The 22,988-nt window shown below is 37.4% G+C and overlaps 1 protein-coding gene across 11 annotated transcripts in view; it reads right to left on the bottom strand.

Annotated features, from left to right (window-relative positions):
• MSH3 (mutS homolog 3) overlaps window positions 1-22,660 on the bottom strand; it is a 107,768-nt gene extending 85,108 nt beyond the window's left edge. For 4 of the 11 annotated variants that reach the window (XR_003256346.1, XM_026083801.1, XM_026083806.1 and 1 more), the window contains exons 1-7: window positions 22,478-22,657; window positions 21,231-21,454; window positions 17,701-17,913; window positions 16,129-16,245; window positions 15,236-15,353; window positions 13,500-13,648; window positions 12,334-12,500 (exon numbers count right to left, since the gene is read on the bottom strand). Coding sequence is in view for 10 of the 11 variants with exons in the window: in XM_026083801.1 (XP_025939586.1) it covers window positions 12,334-12,500; window positions 13,500-13,648; window positions 15,236-15,353; window positions 16,129-16,245; window positions 17,701-17,913; window positions 21,231-21,454; window positions 22,478-22,610 (1,121 nt within the window). In the remaining variant the exon portion in view is untranslated. Of the gene's footprint in view, window positions 1-12,333; window positions 12,501-13,499; window positions 13,649-15,235; window positions 15,354-16,128; window positions 16,246-17,700; window positions 17,914-21,230; window positions 21,455-22,477 lie in introns of all 11 variants that reach the window. The other 7 variants (XM_026083808.1, XM_026083811.1, XM_026083809.1 and 4 more) reach the window with 4 other exon arrangements.
• Window positions 22,661-22,988: the final 328 nt, after the last annotated feature.

Raw genomic sequence — 22,988 nt, 5'->3', positions numbered from 1 at the left:
AGGTGACAGAAGTGAAAGAAATTCCACATTTATGCTACATGTCCTAAAATCAGATGTGGAAGACTCTTTTCCATGTCTTCTTTCTCTGTACCTAGCTGACAGGCTGTGAAACAACTACCAGGAGCTGAATGCCAAAGTTTTCTAGTACATGACACGTACTAGAAACATGCAGAAAATTGTTGTCCCTGGAAAGTACAACAAAATCAATGTTTAGGGAAAACACATTTAATGTAGAGAAGCAACATCAGGGTCAAAATGAAAAGTCCCATCTACAAAACAATTTGGAAAAGAAACCAGAAATGTAATTCAGGAATTTATATAATCATTTTAATCTGCTTTTCATATATTTCTTCTAGAAGCTAGCTATAATCCATCCCAACAGATTTACTTTTACAAAGATGATGTTCTGCTGCAATACACTGTTGAATCTGTTCATACAAAGAAATACTTGAGATAATTTATACTCAACCAYAAAATCTACAGTGACCACTTAAGAATCTTTATATCATAACATATTTTGTAACTATTTTATATTATTTTGTAACATAGAGATAACTGGCCCTCAGAACTCTCAAGAAAACCACTGCCTTTTTTTTTTTTTTTTTAAACCAAAAGGAACTTGTAAAAGAAAGTCTACATTGCCAGGCACAGGGTGGAGGACAGAAACTGAGCTCCGCAGTACATGTTCTGTCATTGTAAATATTGCAACCTTTCCTCAAATGATTTAAAAAAAAAAATTCAAGTGCTTCATAAAAGTTAGCAATAAATAAAATAACAAAAAGAGAGCCACTAGAACCAAAAGACACCAAAGAATTCTGTACAGGCAGAGTGTAGGAAAAAGATGACAGATGGACCTTGAAATAAAATGAGCTTTGTACCTCTAATACAAATGCGTATGGTGAATTTTGGACTATCATCTTGTTTTAAAGGGTAGCATTTCTAATACTCGTTGACAACCCCCACACCTCTTTCACACTATTACATACTTTTCAAAAGTGAACATACTGCTTTTTGGTCCAGAAGGTCACATCTTATCAGATCATACTTGTTTTGATTGACAGGAACATGAAACTTTGCCCATTTTGAACAGGAGAACCTTTTGAGCACAAAGCACTTTTCTTTGTTTCAGTTCTTCTAAAGCAAGTTGCCCTCTAATCTTTTTGGAACAGCCTCCCACCTACCAGATCTTGCAGTGAAATTATAACCATTGTTCTTCTGTCAAAGCACTGCCTACTGTCATTAAAACTCACTATTACGACCTCATTCTAGGCTCAAGCTSACAGAGAAAAACAGTTTGGTGTGCATCTTATTCAAACATGTATATTCACTAGCACCAAAAGTAATGGACCAAATTCAATTTGAACAAAATCAAGTACAGTGCTTAACAATGTTTCCCATCCCATTTTAATAATACCCCTTTCAGAGCTGAGCATGAGCAAAAATCTCCTAAGCATTTATTACTTAATATATTTGAAACTTCACTGGCCATCAAAACATTCAAAATTATCTGGAACCTATACTCACATATGCAAAACATTTAGTACTTTCTCCAAGAAAGGAAACTGTTTCCTAGGTGAGGCTGTTAAAATAAGTAAAATTGAAAGCAGATGGCTACAATATAACATATTTCTGGAAAGAATCTCAGATTCAAGTTAGTAACTTCTTCATGGGATTAAAAAAAAAAAAAAACATGTTAAAGCTGAATATTGAATATTTGAACTAACTTCCCACACTTCTACCACAACCCTACCTGTCAAGGACTGTCAAAAACATAAATGCTGTTTTTGAATCAGCATGAGAATTGCTGTGGAAATGTACTGGGAGCACTGAACATTCAAAATTGACCACACTGAGAAAGTATGTCACTTCTGCAAGCAGCAAGGCCATACACACATTTTTCATCCAGGAGTATAAAAAAATCCATTTAGGCTAATGGCTCCTAAGAAGGGATCTAGCTCTATTCAGGCTTTTACACATCCTCCTGTTGTCTGTGAAGACATGGCATGCTTGGTTTTCAACTTTGTTTAAGGAAAGCTCAGAACCTTTTATAATAAATAAATACTTACATATATACTAACAATAAAACAAAAGGGAAATCATGAGAAGATAATCTAGTTGCTTTGTCAGGCTGGACTGCTATACTGGAGAAAGAGAGAAAATGTGGAGCTCCCCCAGGGACAGCCTGACGCAGGGAGAAGGTCAGGGAGCAGATGGTTGTACTTTCCACACAGATGACGTGGGAATGGAAGAGCTGAAAGGCCTCCAGGAAGAATCTGTCTATGCCTTGTCTACATTACAGAAACTAATATTCTGACCCCTATCTGGAAACTGATCAGCACTCAAAATTAGCTACATAGTAACAAATTTTGCACTTTGATCCATCAATTTGTTTGCAGCTGGAGAACCCCTGATACTCCAAAGAAACTGTGGAAATGGGAAATTTTACTCTTCCAATTTACTACAAGTGCATATCACAGTTTAAGAGCAAAAACAACTGCCTAAAATTCCTCCTGTGCACGCCTCTACCAAGTTCTGTCAGAAGAAACTCAACTGGTTCTCAAATTGGCAGATGTCACCTAGCAAATATGCATCCAAAGAAAACCTCGCACTTAATGAAGGCTGACTCATCTTGACAGTTACTATATATGACCCTGCAGAATTACAGACAAACTTAAAAAAAATTTAACAGAAAAAAATGAAAGTTCAAAATAAAGCCCAAAACATCTCACTTAAATTTAAATTTGAAAGGAAGTTATATGCATTACGGTTTTCAAATTATGCTGAAAGATCATTATACCTGGCACTCAGGCAGAAAATCTGCAATCATTCCTGAATTCCTTGTCTAAGACACCACATTATTCTAACGAGTTATAAGAAAAAGAAGGAAAGAAAACAAAAAAGGAGCAAAATACCAGTCTTCAGCAGTTGAATAATTTCATCTGGATATTTTTGCCCAAGACTTGATGTTCTTAATTAATATTATTTATTATTAACTAATTGAAAAATGCAAAATAGTGTTTAGTTTATATCCTGACCTGAAACCTTTGGGTAGTGATTCCTCCAGGTATTACCCATCACTAAAAAAGGCAGGAAATCTATTCAAGCCAAGCTGCAGAGGAAAAGAAAACCAACAGCACATCGTTTACATACAGCACAAGACTCCATACTCAGCCAACAAGCAGGGCAGCGTTGGAGTTTGGGGGGGTTAAGAAGAAAAGCCCTTTACCTTTTGTTCCAGCCGCCTTAAACAAGTGGCTGGTTTACAGTAAAGACCTGAGCGCTGCCAGTACCAGTCAGTGGAGTTTCGGGGACATTCAATAATTTTGCAACTCAAGTCGTTTCTATCTGGGCTTTAACACAGGTGAGAGAACTGCTAATTTTAAGTGCGTGCCTGTGTGCGCGCAGGGCCTCCGCCGTCAGCTTGCCTCCCCGCCACTCACCTCAGCAGCGCGCAGTCTCTGTACTGACAACAGTTGTACAAATCTCCAATTTACACAAGCCTGGCTGATATAACCACCCATTCTATCATGTAATCTCGAGCCAACCTCAGAGAAGCTCACAGCACATGTTAGCAGCACTCGCAGGAAGCAAACAACCCTGAAAGGTCAGGGTGCTTGCTTAATGCACAAGCTCAGGAGTGTCCCAATACACGTAACTTTTATACTAGCTTATCAGCAAAGCAAACTTCCATTAGTAAATATTCACTTCTGAGAATGATACCTACATTATCTGAAAACTGGAAATTAAGTTATTAATGTGATTTATATCAGAATAACAATGCCATTTTGGTTTCTCTAATCAGAACAGTGACCTCCATCTCAAGTTCAAAAAATTTCAAATGTAAATGAAAATTGTATCTTCAAATTAGTAGTTATTAAAGTTAGAAATTTATTACTACCAAGTCACGTAATTGTAAAGAAAATAATTGTAGTGCATTATCTGGGGAAAATTAATTATTAGTAATTCTGTTTGCTGCCATCTCTTTTCCTAATAGCCTGAAACACACCAACCTGATGGTGCTATCTCCTGGAAAGAAGGAGGTGCAGAGCCCTTAGAGTCCCATCCAGCCCCATTTTCATAATTTTGAGCTTCAGCATCCTTCTCTGGTTGAGAAACTTCCACAGCTGCAGTGAGAACTCAGCAGTATATAAATATAGACTGAGAGAAACAAGAAAGCCACAGTGTACCAACCAGAAAGGACGCAAAGCAGCAGAACTACTTACAGGTCACCTTCTCTTGCTGCAGTTTCTGACCTATCCTATAATAATAAACGAAGGGGCAGACACCAGAGGTGGCAGGCAGCAACGTTAAAAGAGACATGCTTCTCTTCCCGTACAGTGGATCCTACATAGAGGGAAGTAATATGAGAAGCAAAGCCATCAGATAATGATGCAGAAGGCAAGGAAAATGACCACACTGCAATTTTATATATTTGCAAAGATACACTTTTGCAAATATACTTTACTTCAGCCCTCACTTCTTGTAGGAAGCAAACAATTCATTCCTGACAAACACAATCTCTCGTTTCTCTCTACTATCATGAGCAAGGCTGCAGTTTTAGCATAGTATTTACCAAAAATTTTTGTATAAGAAGGCATGAGGGGAAAATAATATTTATGGAAAGGTTGTCAATTTAGCAGGTTTCCACTAAACCAATATACATGGAGCTTTTAAATAGTAAAGCAATTATGAGTATTAGTGATATGCATATTTGCCAATTAAAATCATCCAGCTTCTGAAAAAACTTAACTTTAATATCTAACAATAAACAACATAGGTTGAATTTGCAAATAGAGTTTGCCTTTATTATGAAACATATCATGCACACCGTAAATTTGTTATTCTTCATTTTAAGTTTTCCTCTTTCAAAGAGATGATACAATCACACTGTTGGCCATATCAAAATTCATAAACACTTAAAAGAACATCTCATTGCAAACGGCACAGATAAAACCACCAAATTCAGTGTCTGTCAACACACACTGTCTTCAAACATGCAAATATATATATATATATATATATATATATATATTGTTGCAAAGACAAAATGCTGGGTTTGACTTGGCTAAAAAAGGGCCCACAGCATGAAAAGAGAAAAAGTTTTAATTTTCTTGCTTCTTTCAATAAAGTGGGTTTTTTTTATTAAAAAGTTAAGGTTTTTGACTGTAAAAATTTGCAGTCATCAATATCAGTCTAATCATTTAATAATTTCTGGCTTAACTGCTGAAAAAAGAACATGAATATTGCTAATCAGTGCAAGAAGACCACAAATATAGATGCTGAACACAACACATTTTCCATGCAGCTTGCAATCATGTGGAAAATAATGCACCCCCAAATCAGGTGTGAATTACTGGGGAAGCTCACCATTACAGGCATCCTCCCTTTTGCCAGGAGGAATTTATAAAACCACACCTGCTGGGCAGAGCCAGCAAAGCCTAGCTGCTACTACAACAAATAATGTTAACTTTTTTTCAATCTAATATATCACGTAGGTTGGGAAATGTGCTCGGAGAGCAAGCTCCCCTGCGTTCAGATACAGTGCTTTGTGACTTCCTCCCCATGTTCTACCTGCGACAGTTCTGCACACATGACAAACCAGTAATTTCATCCAGAGGATGCCATATGCCTGTCTTGTTTCCCAAACTGTCACAGGCAGTAAGGCAGGCAGTGGTGAAAGTAGTAGTCTTTACACACAAGCAACTTGTCAGAAGAGATTTAAGCCCCACATTCCCTCGTGTGCAATGCCATAGAAGACAATAAAGAACTACAATATTGAGAACAGCATCTGTTTCACAACTGCAACAAGATCTATTAGAAAAAATTGTCCAACAATTCTTTCAGGTCATTACACAATTTGGTAAACGCTGGCTTTTTTCTATCTATTCCAAACAAGCGAGCTCTAACATGACCAATATTCTTCAAAGAGCTCTCCATACAGCTGAGTTGTCCAGGACATGAATTGGCAGTGCAAAGAGCCTCCTTAGTCAGTAAACATCTGTTCAGTGACGCATTTGTTTTTTGAATTTACAGCAAATAGCTCACACTGCTTTTAGACGTTGTTTTTTCCTGCTGCAAATTCAACTGCTTGTAGCTTCCATTACGCAAAACATTCTCAAGCTGTTTGTCACAGCTTGCCTTTCACTTAAAAATCCATGGGAATACTACAAACTATACAAACTATGAAACCACTTGGTTTTTATGATTACCCTCCCTTTAGATACTTTTAAATCCTCTGTTCAGCCATTTCATTTGCAATGCTGTTTACTCTTGCTGTAACCTTTTGGTATCTTGTTTCTGTCTCAACACAGCCTTCCCCTCCTTGCTCACCTACAAATCTCACCAGCTGAGCCACATAAATATATGCACATGCCTGCTTCCTGTTTTAAAAAATTCTCAAAATTAAGTGTATAAAAGCATCCTCTGAACCACCATCAGCCATATATAAAGATCCACAAAATCAGACACATTTTATATTCACTTAGAAGGTTTCAGAGAGCTCATTCCAGCTGAGTTCCTACTCCTTCATTACTGACATACCAAATCCATAACTCCATCCATGAGAACAATTAGCAGTGAATAGCACTATTGACCCATTCATGTAATAAACTGGCTATAGTTCACTTCTATACCCATCACCAGTTAATTTACAGAGATAATTGTACTTCCCATTTCAGGGAAGCCTGAGCAGAGTTCTGTTCTACTCCGGCAACATGCAACTTAGAAATAAAAGGGCAGAGAAGTCTCTTCCTTGATTTCTGCTAACCTACAATTGGTGGACAAAATCCTGCCAGGATGATAAGAAACAAACAGCAGTCAAGATTACCACCTACCGAGCCAGCGCTAAGGCTTTGGGTTGGTACGCAATCATGACAGCTGAATCTGGAGAATAAAACACACGTGGAACAGCAGAGGTACCCAAGAAATCACAACTGACACAAAGTTAAAGGCAGAGGATACTGATAAATCAGAAGGGATACTCAGCACTTCACTGACTTAGTGTAAGCAGAAAGAGCTTGAAGCTTGAAGTCCTTAAACACAAAAAGAAAGCAAGCTTGTGTTGCATGTAATGATGGGAAATCAGTTATTCAAGGGATTCRGCCCTGGGGTGATCTGATCATATCAGCAAGCTGGGAGGATGCTTTTAGCATCGAAGCTCTCAATGGATTTGAGACACAAGGAAATTCCAGGACACAAACTCCAGGCCAAAGACAATACAACATATTCAAGYAAAAAGAGAAACATGAATGCCATAATCAGAAGGAAAAATCTTAGACATATTACAGAGGAACAAACAGCAAATCTAGCTGCAGCCTAATAAAGCAGCGTATGATTGAAGGCTGAGTCAAAAATGCCTCAGAGATTACAGGCCCAAGTCACTAGGAAGACAACATTACGGTCTGCAAACAGAGTAAAATGAAAAATCTGTGGGCATAGACAGGAAGTTAGTTATCGCATCATCTTGATTTTAAATTATTGGCTGGACATCTAACAAAGTATGTAAAAAAAACAAAAAACAAAACACAATAACACAATGCAAACTTGGGTGAAATGATAATTTGGAGTTGAAAGCGAAATATTTGTGAACCACATGTTTTTACATGGTGTTGAAGCAATGCTACAGAATGAAAAATTACCAGTGTTTGCATAAAAAAAAGCAAATAGAAAGAACCGTAAGGAGCATCACTGGGGCACTCTTAACATGTGTTGGAGGGGAGTAACATAATTTCCAATGAAATAAAAAAGGGGCACATGTGAAGAACAAGAATAACCAAAAGGGAAAGGAGCCTCAAAAATTATTTCAGGAAAAACAGTACAGCCCAACTTTTAAAGCAACCAATATGTCAAGAAGGATGGGTATTAAGCCTGGATCAGGAAGAGGCTTGAGGTCCAAAACACAGCGTTCTCCTGTAAGAACAAATACGTCTTGCAGGAAAGAACATTTTCATAGTCTCCTAGACAAAAAGAAACCAAAAGCATTACAGGATTTTCCTTGAGCCAGGCCAACACTTCCAGCAGATGTTACTAACTCTTCAGGACCAGAAGTGCACCTGCCGGAACAGTTTGTTCTGAACCAGTTTCCATAATCTACTTTTAACTTATGCTTTGCTTTTAAAGGAAAGCTCTCCACCATAGCTGACCTCCAGTTCAGCGTCCTTGAACAGTACTTTTTAGTTATTAATTCTTACGGACAGGGTCTGTCATGACACTGGCAATAGGACCATTTCATTTACCACCAGAAACAGCAACATGCTGGAAGAAAATGAACATGAAAACCAAGTCACATCAGTTGTGACACACATTTCTGTACATTTGCTTCCATGAGTTTTAGAGATAATTACCAAGGGGAAAAGTACCCAGAAAAATATTTTGTTACACAAATCTGCACCACAGGGCACAGATCTTCCAAAGCTTACTTAAGCTGGAAAATGAACACTGCAGTTTAATCCAAATGGTTAAGTAAAATCTTTATAAAAAGATGGATGAGTCTGGCTTCATTTAAATCAATGGTAAAATGCCTATTGATTCAGAAGGCTTGGATTTTTTTCTCTAAGATGCAGTTTAACTAAACTGGCTTCATATGACCAAAAAAAAAAAAAGAAAAACAAAAAAAAAATTAAATTTCCAGCCAATGCACAAATCATATGAACAGTTAAGTAATCTTATTACAGTAGCACTTATCTTCATTTACTGTTCATTACATTAACGTCCATGCCTAAATTTAGACAGGGAACACTTAAGAAATGCGATCAGCTCTTCCGCTTATTCTGCAAGCCATATACTTCTTTCTTGCTTACTATAAAAGCTGCCTCATTCTACCTATTGTGAGACACTGCTTTCAGCCACATACAACTGTGCCAAACAACTTTCTGCACTCGTCTGCGACATGATCTAACTTTTTATCATCACTGTACTGCATATAACTTCAAAAGTGAAGAAAAAGACCATTTTCCATTATATATTTTATCTGCACTTTCATTTCTGACTCAAAATTCTTAACAATTATTTTACATTAGTCCACAGAAATAATTTTTACTATCATAAAGTTCTCCAAATTCGGCTGTGAAAACGTACACAATACCAAATGACAAGCACCAGTAAATACTGTGAATGGCATTACTGAGCCTGGACATACCTGTGGTGGCAAGAAAAAGAGAAGAATACATAACTCTATAAGAAGGAAATTAGTATAAAAAAATAAAACATACATAATACACATAAGAAAGAGGCAAGTACACACTATTCTGATTTGGTCTTTGTATTAAAAACAAAAACCAAAAAAACCCCCAAAAACCCCCAAGGAAATCACACAGATACTTTCAACTCTGTCAGTGTAACCAGGCATTAAACCAGACTATGTCTGCTCTCCTACAGCTGTGATAATTTATTTTAACTAATTATTATTTAAATAGCTTAATTATCAGCACACAGTGACGTAGCCCACGCCACCCCCGAGTTACTCGGGCATCCACTGGAGAAGTTCTCACACAACGCTTGCCGGGTCTGTCTGCTGACTGGACGTACTGCTGCCAACCGCTCCAACCCGTACATCTCCTGGCATTAGTTTTCTCTCCCATCTGTACCCTGTTTTCATAAATGCAGTGCTTTCCACTCCAATATGCCTGCACAAAGGGACGATGAGCCTTCATGAAACAGAAGATCCTAGTTCCCATGGTTTTAGCCAGAAAGGTCTTTGAAGAATTATGTAACGAAACCTCTCTAAGCTAAGGGATGTGTCTCACCAAAAGTTATTAGAAAAGATGAAGTCAAAGAACGTGATAGGTAATGCATAACAACCAAAAAGGAGTACTTTAGTCCACTCAGTAGGTATGAGAATAAAATTACTGCCAGCATCAAAACAATTATAAAAAAACAGAGCCTAGTTAAAAATACAGAAAAGGAGCATATTGGAACCACTTAAATTAATATTAAATACTGCAAGGCCCTCTAGTGGTTAAATCTTTAACACAAGAAAATCCATAAGCAGTTGTTTTTGAAATGAGGCTACTGAAGTGTACTGAAGTTAAGGCATTTAATTTCTGTCATTTCCAAGTAATTAAGGACACGTAGACTAAAGAGCTGCTTAATTAATTTTCTCTGGGTAGTTAACAGAATGGGCAAAGAAAGAAAAAGAAAAATTAACATCTGTTCACAAAATCAGCTAATATATAGGTATTTTTTGTTCCTAACAGAAATGAGGAGATACTTATTAATGTATCAGCTGTGCACAAGCAAAAAAAAAAAAACAAAAAAAACCCACACCTGCTCTCTCAAACCTGTATCAAAACAGCTTTATTGCACAACTAAAATACTCGTTTCTGAAAAATGAGCTTACTTTGTCCATTTATTATATAGTTTTGATTTCCTCAAAATTTGACAAAACTCCTATCAGTGCACAACACTAACTTTCTTTTCAGTCTGGAGTATTTAGTTTTTCTTCATGTATAAAATCAGTACTAAAATGAATGCTCATGTTGAAGAATTTAGTTAAGAAGTTGTCATGGCACAGCTGAAAGGAACAAGCAAATTAGCGGTAAAGAAAAAAAGAACAATTTTTTTCTTCATCATGGTAAATTTAGAGGTATTTTTGTGCATACTCCTATAGAACTGATTTGTAAAAGAGAAAAAGTTATTAAAGTAACAGGATTATGGAGGTAAAAATTTATGTCTGTTGACAAGTGGAAAACATTTGTTACTTCCTAATCTGATATTTTATTTGCCCAAGTCTTAACAAACCATTTTACTGCAAGGAAACACATTGACTTTGCTTGCTCAATACTCAGTCTAATTAGAGGAGACTTTTTAACTCCTTCTGGCTCTGCAGTCTGTGAAGGAGCTGTGGGAAAGAGGGACCTGGTATGACCAGGAGCACACTTCACACAAGCTTTGGCATCACAACTCCACTGCTCAGCTCAACAGCGTTGAGCACACCGCTTGAATACAAGCTACTTTTTCTGAAGATCCCTAAAACAGAATCAGAAGTTTCCACTTTTCCCTTTTTTCAGTCTTGCCTCTCATACACACTTGCCCTTGAAAGCTCGACAGCCGAGTGCAGCAGCATCTATACGAGCTCCTATAATGTGCCAGGAAATCAGCTTTCCCTGATGAGATGGCTGCCTCCCCAGTACGTCACGTCAACTTTTTTTCCTTTGCAGAGGGGGCAAGAAAGATTACACTGGCAGCTGGGGAAGACAACACTCATGGACCAGACCGGTTAAGCAGCTCAGCAGTCGGGAGCATTCCAGGAAGCCCAAGATGATGGCACGGGCAGAGTCAAATGAGCCGGTCAAAGGTGAAGAGGTGACAATCTGTCACCCACACGACAATGATGCAGTTGTCTAGTTTTACAGTGTGGGAAGTGCCGATACCTCTACTCCTCGGCAAAATTTTGCCTACATAATACAAACATTTTTCCTTGGCTTCTTTTAGCTCCGGTCTTGTCAACAGGCAGAAGGAAAAATGTTCTTCTTTTCAATTATTCACTCAAAATGGACAAGCCAAGCTCTTAGCCAGTTCTCTACAGTCCAGAGCTGGATGTTTAAAAAAAAAAAAAAGTGAAAAACTACTATTTTCTCACAAAAATTTCATCTGCAAGATTTTGCAAGTCCACCACATATGTTCAGAAGACTGCTTTAGTCCCTTAATCTATCATCCTACAAATTATGGCCTATTCTGGTTTTATTCCACTGTAAAACTGACATTGAAAATATGTAACTTTACCCTTGAAATACACAAACAGAACTCAAAATATAAATGGAAGATCAGCCATAATACTTCAAATCTTATCCAAATTTAAGATAGTCTAATAGGACAAATAGGTATAAAAAAACATTTGTAACTGGTATTTCATTCCATCTACATTAAAGTAAAAAAAAAAAAAAAAAAAAACCCTCCCACACATAGAAAAGAGTTCCATGCCATTTAGAGATTTTAAGGCTATGACAAAAAATAACAGCAGCCACAAAACACCACTTTCAGATCCCAAAGATACATGCATCAGCACTGAAATAAATCCAACAGATCACAGGACTGGAGGGGAGGGGAGGTGTGCAAGATAATCCAAATAAGAACAGATGTCCAGGCACATAAATCTTTTGCAGGCCTGAGACAGAAGCTGTGAATTTCTGTCTAGATACAAATCAACACTGAGCGCTCACAACTCAGGGGTTTGGGGAACTTTCAACCCAGGAGCAAACTGCAGATGTTCCCAAAAGGGCCTTTACAGAACTATGCATCAGTGCTTGCTTCTACACCTAAATCTCAATAATAGCTATGCTGCAATTAAAAACAAAGGCAAAAACCAAACAACAACAAAATCCCCACAGAACATACCTCATGGAGGTTATACTGTTGACAAGCTTTTCAGATTGATCTGACAAGCTGGATGGAAGTATTAGTTCAACTGGCTGCAGGCGCAAAACCCGACTTTCTAATTCTAAGCGAGATGCGCAGTCCCGAAAACTGTCAAAAATGACTTCTCCAGTAGTTGGTTGGACTGCCTGTCAAATAAAATAATATATACACATTGAGTACTTAAAGTTTCAAGGAGAGCTTCAGTGACTCAGACTGTGAAACCAGAAAGAAAATTTGTGGTGTATAGTACAAAAATGATAGACCCCATCACCCACACACTTAGCAAAAGTGGCAGACAAAAATATGATTGTTTTCCATATAGTAATAACTTTGAAAGACTACCAAAATTTTGTATTTGTAGATGATAACAATACCTTAAAAAATGTTAACATGCTCTTGTTATCATCAGTCCATCATTGCTCAGATTATATTACTATTAAAAACTATGCAAATCTCCATATCTGGATGTCTGTGAAAGGCATATGAAGTTCTGTGTGGAAACCAATTGCCTTCCTAGCACATGCTTCCCCCCCCCCACAACTGCAGTGTGACATTCAAATACAAGCACAATCAAGATGCTTGCAAATTAATGAATTAAGACAGGGCTCTAGTTATTACTGTACTTATTTCATTTTATTTTGCCTGTTTCACATTTTTTAGTTTTTAATGTTCGCTATTAAAGAGAATATAAATCTACAGTGTAAGCAGTAATGACCGCATCAGTCTCTTCCTCTAAAGATATTTTGTAGAGAAAAAAAGTGCTTGCATGTTTTAAAATACCATCCCTACAAATGCTTAAACTTTAACAGTAATAAAGCACCTGAACTAACAGTTTTCCTGTATTTAGTTAAAACACAGCTATGCTTTCAAGAGATTATGGCAGAGGARAAAAACAAAACAAAACAAAACAGAAATACCCAACTATCAACTCCAAACCTTTTCAAAAGTTTTCAGATATTAAGCTACCACAGTACACTCCTGGATGATTTCTTATAAACTAGACCTCTTACCAAAGAAAAAAAAAATCCTGAAAGAGAAAAGATTCAAGAATGGAAGAAGATAACCACCCACCTCTCAAAAAAAAAAAAAAAAAAAAAAAAAAATTCAAACCCTAAAACGCCAGTTCTTCTGTGAAACTAACTTACCATAATGCCTATAACAATGTCACCTTTCTTCCTGTCTTTTAAGTTTTCTCCATTTTCACAGATACAGAGGAGGTAGTTATCAGGGACGTCCATTGTTGTTACCTCTTCGACATCTACAGAATCATCTAGCTTCAGCAAAGGGTTCACATGTAACAAGTGTTAAAAAAAAAAAAAGTAACTTATAGCACACACAGATTTTGGTGGATTTTTCATAGGTCCTTCTAGACTTATGTCCTTCTCAACTAGATTCTGCATTGGTCCTTCCAGACTAAAGGTCTGTTTGACTGAGACACATCCTTTTTCTGTATCAGTTTGATTCCTAGTATGATCCCAGTGAACTTCAGATGACTGTCAGCACCAGGACTGAACTCAGTGGCTGTCTTCATGTTACAGCCAGGTGCAAGATGCACAGATTTCTGCTATGTCTGCGGGTCTCCTAATTCAATGCAAGAATAGTTATGCCAAAACTTAAACTGCCTACTGTCAATTTAAATGACTTACTCCACAAGTGTCACCTTGACTTAATAGCCACAAACCACATATACCTAACTAGAAAAAGCAGGCAATATCTTGATTCAAGCAAAAGTCTACGTCTTAGCAGGAGCGGCAGGTTAATCTCACTGAAAACTTGCTGCGTATCAGTCCATCAGCCTGGGTCATACTGCTGAAACTGCTTTCATCCAACTTGGCAATCACCACAAGAGAATCTGTATGCACACTAGAAATTCTAAAATAAAAACCCAGGATTGTGTTATATTGCCTTTTTCTACAAAGTACTGAGGAGCAACCTGCTTCTCTGATGTATGGGAAAAACTCTATCCCTAAGTACAACCTCAAAGTCATTAATCTGACAAACGAATGGGAAACACGTGATATTTAACATTCCTTTTCCCCTTCCCTGGTAGGACTTTGGAACCAGCAGCAAACCTGAACATTGTTTTAAAGCCCACAAAAAGCAGCTGAGAAAGGGATTTGGCACAAGAAAGGAGAACTTGATGAGAACCCCAATGTAAGGCTGGACAAAAGCTACTGATAGCTCACAGTAAGCTCAAAGCAATTCAGTTTAGCTCAAGTTTTCTTTTTAGATCTTGGTACCTAGCAAGTACTAGTCTGAGAAATTAAAGAAAAAACAGTAGGGAATAAGACAGGAAACAGAAAAACAAAGATTGGAAGGAAAGAAATTAAGAAAACAACTTCACTAATCAAAAGCTCTTTTCATCTGTTTCTTACATTTCCTTTGTTACAAGACTTAGGAGTGAAATTTCCTAGCCAGATTTTAATAGTCCATTGGTTTTAGTACCTTCTTTTCACTTAAAGCAAATTGTTGACACTAAGAAGTCAAATCTTCCTTCAAGCCTTCTTGAATCACTAATGCTATACACTCTCAACCTAGTCAAATACCTAGTTGAAAGCAAGACCCACAGAACACAGCAGACTTGAGAAATCCACTCCAGCTTAGGAAAATGACTTAGGCAAATAACTGCAGGAAACTCAAACTCTACAGTTTTGCAACAAACCTAGCGCCCTGAAAAGATTAAATTCTTTATAAAGTCTGGGTGATGTTTTATCACAATATAAAACTAAAGGAACTTCATTTCCTGCTGCCAGGTCAATTATTCTTATGTCACCTGCCAGCCACTAAATCCTATAATACTAGAATTGTCTTTTAGGTGGAACATGAGTATCTCATACACCAAAGCTTAGAGTCTGAAGCCAAACTCAGGTGAAAAGGATATCTTCTCCAATAAGTGTAGATTTCGTATAGAGAGCAGTCAGTTTCCGGCTGAAGAGAGAGCTTTTATTTTCTCCAGCAGCTTTCAGGGCTGCAGTTTCCATCTGTTTTATTACTCCAACCTACAGGCAGACACACAGACAAGAAGTAGTGTTAGCTCCCAGATAAAAGATAACTTTCTTTTGACAAATGTGGTGATCTCCTACGAAATGCAAACAGCAAGTGTACCATTAAAGCTGAACAGGGAGAGCAAAGGCTAACATCAATCCTACTAACAGAGACTAATAAGCCACAGCTTTTCCTTCTCTGTTCTTTTCAAACTACCCTCTCAACTGCCCCTGTGCTTCTTGTCCTACTTTGAAACAATTTTAGCTAGAGTTCATCACTTGTCAAAGTAAGGCTGCTGCAATCAATTTAAATGCAACAAGTCCTTTTCTTGTAAGCAGTAAAATTCAACATCACGAAACAACAGGTATCAACAAAAAGCCACAGACCTATAGGGAGAGATCAACAACAGGCAAGAGAAGAGGGGGAAAAAGTATCAGCTGGGATACAAAATAGAAGTGTTTGAGGAAGGACGAAAAAGAACGGGGGACAGATAGATTTCTCTTTATCAAATGCAAAGGCTTGATATAAAAGTCACTGAGAGAAAGAACTGTTACAGAAAATATGAAGCTATTTTTCTGTAAGAACAACAGAGGAAGATTGAATCTACTTAAATCCATGACACTCCCTGAACAGAAAAATTGAAACAAAGGTAAGTTAACATTTTAATTGCAAAAACAGTTGATAATGAGTTTCACACTTGTCAATTCAAATGAGACTCTAGTACAGTAAGTGCAAATCATTTCAGTGCTATCCTGTACTAAATAGCATTTAATAAAAGCCAGAGAGGACCTTATATCCTTTTGCTACAAGTCTCCGCACATGGACAAACAGTCTGTGGCTTGGTATACTGGCAGTCATAAAGTTATGATCTGGATGACAATAAATGTTTAGTTCTCTAGCTGCAATCTGCAAAGTACAAAAAGAAGAGTTAGTTGATAATTCAGGTGATCTACACTAACTACAGTTACAACAGAACTTCTACAAGCACAAACACATCAAAATGCCATTCAGATGTTCACCTATGTTACAATATTGATTCACAACTATGATTAAAAGTCCAGTAACAAAACTAAAACATTACAGGACAAAGCCCAAAACAAGAGCTGGGCCTCTCCACCCTCCAGTCCCAGCATCCTGTCACAAACAGGGGGCTCCAGGATCACGGACTTCACAGGTCAAATTATTTCACTGCACCTTGATCTTAACCATGGTGATGGAAGACATCTACACAGAGCACACGTGCTTTCTGCAACAGAACTCAAAAAAGGACCAACCAATTTCCTCAAAACCCAAAATGCAGACAGAAGGAAGTTATTTTCCTTGGGGTTATAAAGGTGATGTATCTTAGCCAGTTAATCAATCAAATACTGAATTTTCAATATCAAATAGCTGTAGAAGCTGAATACTTCTTTGAAAAAGAATGACAACATTTGTTAAAATATAACATTATAGTGTATAATTTGTATTTGCTTTTCTACCCTAGACAAGAAGGTGGATGTTCATTAACTAGAGAAAGTGGTTCCTTAAATAGGAACTACAGTGAAACACTGAATTATGCATCTGGATAATATATTTCTACTTCTGGACTGTAAGTGTAGTAGCAAATGAGTAGATAAAATAAACAGTACAAAGTTGATTGGGAAAATGAATTCCCAGTAACTAAATAGTAATAAGCTTCTCATCAGTCTTAAGTGTGGAAATAGCTCAGATCAAAGGCTGAATTGGTGGTGATGATTTTGGGTCAGAGGATGAAAAAGCTCTTTATGAAACATTTTGAACTAAATTCTAAGTGATGTTTCCTGGAGAGTACTTTCCCGTTCTTAGAGATCTGGCATATTTAGATGCAACGTCTGAACACACTTCATAACTGAATACATGCAGTTTCATCTGTTATTTTCCATATGAATGTGAGAAGAATATCTAAGATGCTCTCTGCACCCAGGGTACACCATTTCACCTACTTTTACACCACCTTCTTGCTCCACTGTCTTCCAAGCTGAAATATTCCTAGCAGAGATAGTTTTGTGCCTTGGTACAGAATACATCTTTAAAAGTGTTTCAACTTTAACTCTGACAAGCAATTACTGTTGCACCTGCAGAATTTCTTTTGTTCTCAATACTTAGGGTAGCAATCACTACCCTATAAAATAATAAATATGATTTTGATAAAAAGTGTATTTGTAATGGATAGTCTTTAAGCATGCAAAGGTTTCACACCTTGATTATTAAGAAAAGGTAAAGAAATTATCTTATTAGAAAACATAAATTTCATGCCCTAGAAACTTGCCTCCTGGAAGTGGCCATACTCCTGGTAACACAATAACATAATGCAAGTCCTTCCATAATCCTGGCAAAAATTACCTCTGCATCTTCTCCAAAGAAGCGATATTTGTATCCACATTCCACACACAAAACAGCATCTTTATACTGTTTCTTCATTTCTATGACCTGAAGTTCTAGTGGAGTGTAAATGCTCTTGGTTCTCTTATTAAGATTTACATCTGAAGTATTTTGAGTATTTTCATAACTCTTAAGAGATGCAGAAAACTGACTAAGATCACAGTGTGACTCCTCCTGTAAATAAGAGGAAAAAGAATAGTTAAGAACCATCATACAAATCAATCACTCCTGCAGACTGACTTATAATCCCCATACAGCTAAGTACTGTTCTTGCAGTAAATGGCCCCAGAAACTGCAGCAAAACTATTAAAGTAGGAAATACAGACTACAGTCTATTTGGAATTAATACAATAGGAAATACAGACTACAATCTATTTGGAATTAAAAGGAATTAAAAGTTATTAAGATTAAAGAATTTACATCAATTATTTTACTTGCACTGCAACAGTCCTTAGAAGTCTCAACTGAAATCAAATCCTTATTGTATCACGAGCTCTCAAAACACACAGCAAGAGACATCCAGGCTGCAAAGACTGAGCAGTCTAAACTGGCCAGACAAAAAGTGAAAGGATGAATTACCACCCTAATTTACAGATGAGAAATTGAAGTGTAGAGATTAATGATGTTCCAAAAACCCACAGTAAATCAAGAACTAAACCAATACGAGTCTCAGTTCACTGTCTTAAGCATGAACCATATTTCTTTTCCAGTCTGCCCTTCCTACATAAGCCCAGCACACATGCCAAAATAATTTATTTGCTCTTAAACACAGAAGGTCTGTATTATAGTTTCTAAAATCCATAGCAGTTAAGGGTTTTAGATGTTCATCATTCATGATGACATTATGTAGCCTATACCAGCCAACCAACTTCACCTCTACAACCTTTGTTTTGTTCTGTATTGTAGATGTGATGACGGTGTGCCATAGATGCTCCATTCAGTCTTCTACAACTGCAGTGAAGAACACTGATAAGGAGAGCTTCACTTACCTCAAAATTCCTCATAACTTACATCACAATATCATGTATTGATAAGATTGTTTAAAAAAGAAAAAAAATACACAGACAACCCCACACGCATTTTTTAAGTGTACAGCTGTACAAAACATGATTGATTGTCTTGTGCTGTGAGTTTCTGTATCTGCAAATAAAGCTGGTAAGCTTCAGTTTCTAACCAATACATCTAGATTACACAGAACAATGATGGCTGGGTGTTTAGCCGGTGGGAGCAACGGTTAACTCCGAAAAAACACATGGACAGTACAAATCATGTACACTAGGTCATGGAAATGTATAAAGAATGCAGCGAGAAAATGACAGAAAAAAAAAAAAACATTTAGCTGTACTGCTAACTAGAAGGTGCAGAGATGCCAACAATCAAGGCATGATCCATTTGATAAGCAGACAGTGTAGCCGAGCACAAACAATGCTGTACCATGTCCAGGACTCATATGGCCCCAGGAGCTTGGATGGCTCTGTTGCAATCCTCTAGCCAGGGATTCAGCTGTCTTGGACCCAAGCTTTAGCCTAGGCCAGCTCAGCAGTATGACCTCGGCTCGTTTTTACTATGAAAACTGTTATCTAAGAGTGAGAAAGCACATGACTTAAGGCCATGAGAGTAAGAAAAGTAAAAACACAGATGGAAGTTTAATTGTTGAGATGGTAATAAGTGAGCAGCCCAAAGAATTTGGAGGAAAAATATTAACATAAAAAGGTTAGAAACTCCAAGGAAAAAAGCAAAGGATCAGAAGACAGAAACACCTAAGATGGGCCATTCCAAGGAGCTGAACAGGCCTGCCCTTTCCCACCTGGCTGCCTGATCAGTACAGACTCAGTAGGTGTCTTATAGGGAAAGATGAACATATTGATACTTTGTCAAGTAGGTCACAAGTCCTCGCTATCTACTGAGTATATTAAGTAATAAGTTATTGCTGTTTACTTTTACTTTGCATACATCCTGCTTGCAGAGACTCCCTACACATGCTAAAAGCAGTGAAATAAAGGCAAATTAACTGCAGTGCAATTAATATCCAACTGGATTAGCACACAGATAATCAATGATTGGCTGGATCCAACAGTGGTTTTGTGTTGTTTGGCTACAAGCCTCCAAGGATGCGAATGCAAGTTCTGCAGGAACATCCACCTTAGGCCCACAGCCTGGTGGCAGGAGTCCACAGGCCTTTTTCACCAGACATACACTTCTGCTGTGGTTACTGCCAAACTATGCCAGGCACATGCCATCTCCAATATTACTGAAGAGAAAGTCACTAAGATAAAAGGAAGAACATTCTCGATGCACGTTTTATGTACATGCATGTATAAAATACATACACTTTAGAGTCTCAGCATCCAGAATGTGCTCTCACACACCTGTGAGACGTATCATTTATTGATTAAACTAACAAAGGCAGCATTTGGTGTCAATGTAACTGGATACAGAAAGGGTCAGAAAACTAATAAATTCAAGACAGACAAGAGTTTGAAAAAGAGGGACAGGGAAGGACCTACTTTTCTTTATTCTCCATCTAACCACACAGCTATATATTCCCAGTCCTTCCTCACAACAAAAATTTTTTGCCAAATACTGTTCATTTCACTCCTACCCTTTCCATCGTATGTTCACACAACCCAGACACTCTGATTTAAGATCATAACCTTCAGACAAAGTAAAATTAATTATACAACCTTCCATACATTTGCCTTCCTGTGAAGAGCAAGATGTAAAGTCTCCCTTTTGTTAAAGAATAGCTGAATCCCAGTGTAAAAAGAAGACAGTACCCATGATATGCCTTTTAGGACTTCAGCTGTGCAAGGTGACCCCAAAAAAACAATCAATGCATCAAACACTTAAAAAGTTCCCCTGAACAAGATGGAATTCAACCCCCCCAGAATTAAAGGGGAAGCAAGGTACTATGAAAATCTTTATTGACTTATGTCATAGGTATCATTACAATAATTTTTTTTTATGAGAGCTACCTATATCTTCTGCAGATGAAAAGAAACAGAGATATATACTTAGTAGGTAGAGACACTAGCTTCAACTGCATTTGGATTGAGCTACATTTCAGTAATAAATTTCTAACAGCTTTTGCTTTCAAAAATACGATTTGAAATTTTCAGCCCTCATCAAAAGAAAGAAGGCCACACTAAAGATCTGGTATTATGTAAATTGATTCATTCATAATCCCAAAACACACTGCCAATGTTTCTGCACGCTAATCACCACTTAATAAAACAAAGCACCATTTAATGATATGAACTATCCTGTTCGCTATGGTAAGAGTCCAAGAAAACACCCATATATGAATACTGGTCTATTGTGTAGCACTGCACTATTTCATGAGAGAACACAAGATATTAAAAACATAAAAGGCTACAGATATACAGATATTATACAGATATTAAAAACATAAAAGGAATCCTGTCCCCAAGTTTGCTTTTTCAAACTGTAAAAATTAATCTACACAGCACTGGACCAGAAGCTCTACGTACCTTCTGAGCAACCTTTGGGCTAGTGTCCCACGACAGAAGAGGGCTTTCCATTTCTGTACTTCTCCCCATAATAGTGGAGCATTTTTCCAAACTCATAGATTGTTTCTCCTGAAAACTATCCTCCCGGACTCTGTTACATAGCTGGTCTGAATCACTGGAGAATTCTCTCAGTCTGTCTAGAGTTTGCAAACATATACGGGGCTTTTCACACTTCTGAGGTTCTTCTTAGGTAAAAATATACAACAAAAACATATTAGCAAATTATTTTCTAAAGCAGAACTTCTATTAAAATGACTTCAGTCAGCAGGGAACTCAGGCACTTTGCCCAGTCTCCTTCTTCCCTATCTTCCTTCTTTCCCACTGCATTCATTCTACCAGTGTGACAGAATCATGTATGTAATCAGCTTGGTTATCTCCCCAAAAAGTCAATGTTCCTTAATTATATGCTTCTTCATACATGGGAAAAGAAACACAATTATTTTCTGGACTGATAATTACAAAGCCACAAAATCAACAAGGATATTGGGAGATGGGTGGTATTTTTTTCAGAGTAGTTTTTAAGCAGACAGTGTTTCTAGCTGATGGTCTCCCTTAATGATTTTTCAAGCCATCACATTTACAAAACTGTCATTACATCATCAATATAATCCCACTTAAAAATTATGGGGATGAATTGTTTACAGTAAAACACACGTGTAATCAACCTTATATTCACTGACTTATTTTTCTATTACCATCATTAATTTGTTAAATTCTTGGTTCAAGGCCAGATGGAGCACAGGCATATTCAATGTAATTAAGCAGCTGTAATATCGCAATTAAGARCACTGCATCTGAACTATTTATTCTGAGGTAGTCCTTAGGTATCCCAGTCATGGCCAGACTGCACTGAGTTGTCATGCTTCAGCCTGTATTTAAAAGTCAGACTGCCAAATCAACAGCACATGAAAAAGGCACTTGTAGCATTCCTGCCTGGGCACCCGGACTCCATGGCCTGAACAACCTGTTAAAGTTGAGTCAGCTGAAGGGGATTTGCAGAGTAAATCCAGAGCAAGGCTCACACTAGCTTCAGAGTGACAGAAAGGTGCTTTAACAATACTGCTAACATGCTCAGAATGGCTCTTCAAAGATACATCTTACATTCAAGAAATATTTCCTAAAGCATCTGCTAATAAAGTTTTTACATTTGACAGTGAAAAAAATATATTGGGTTTAAGTGCTTGAAGGTTTGTTTACAGTCAACCCACTTTTATCCAGAGTCTTCAGCGGGTTACAGATGTCTTCCACAGTGCTTTGTAGTGCCTCAGTCTTCTTTTCACAGGGCTCATTGTTTTCAGATGACGTTCTCCTTTTTGTGCCAAATTCAGAAGTCTGAAACATTAGTTAAACAAAAGAGTTCAGTTCTTTTTTTCCTCTTTGCCATCCTCTGTGAAAGTCAACAATGAATCTGAGGAATTCATAAAGAATAATGCAAAATGCAAATTTAATTTATAATATATATATAATTCTTAACTATTTTAAGTATCTACTTATTTATTTATAAAATAGTTCTAACACTCAAGGCTACAAGAGGAAGAGAAGTAAGTGCATTCTGTAAAAAAGTTTGTCACTACGCTAGAAAAAAAAGCACCTGCAGCTGCCATGGCTTCAAAGGGCAGCTCAGAGCTATCTCTGGGCCAGAAAACAGAACCAGCACTTAACTAACTTGCCTCTCATCCCATACTACCATACTGTGTCTGAAACAGATCTTCTTTCATC

Source organism: Apteryx rowi, unplaced genomic scaffold, assembly GCF_003343035.1.
Source record: "Apteryx rowi isolate R43461 unplaced genomic scaffold, aptRow1 scaffold_616, whole genome shotgun sequence".
Taxonomy (NCBI): Eukaryota; Metazoa; Chordata; class Aves; order Apterygiformes; family Apterygidae; genus Apteryx; species Apteryx rowi.
The sequence above is the reverse complement of the archived record's forward strand: the minus strand, read 5'-3'. Positions and strand labels throughout refer to the sequence as shown.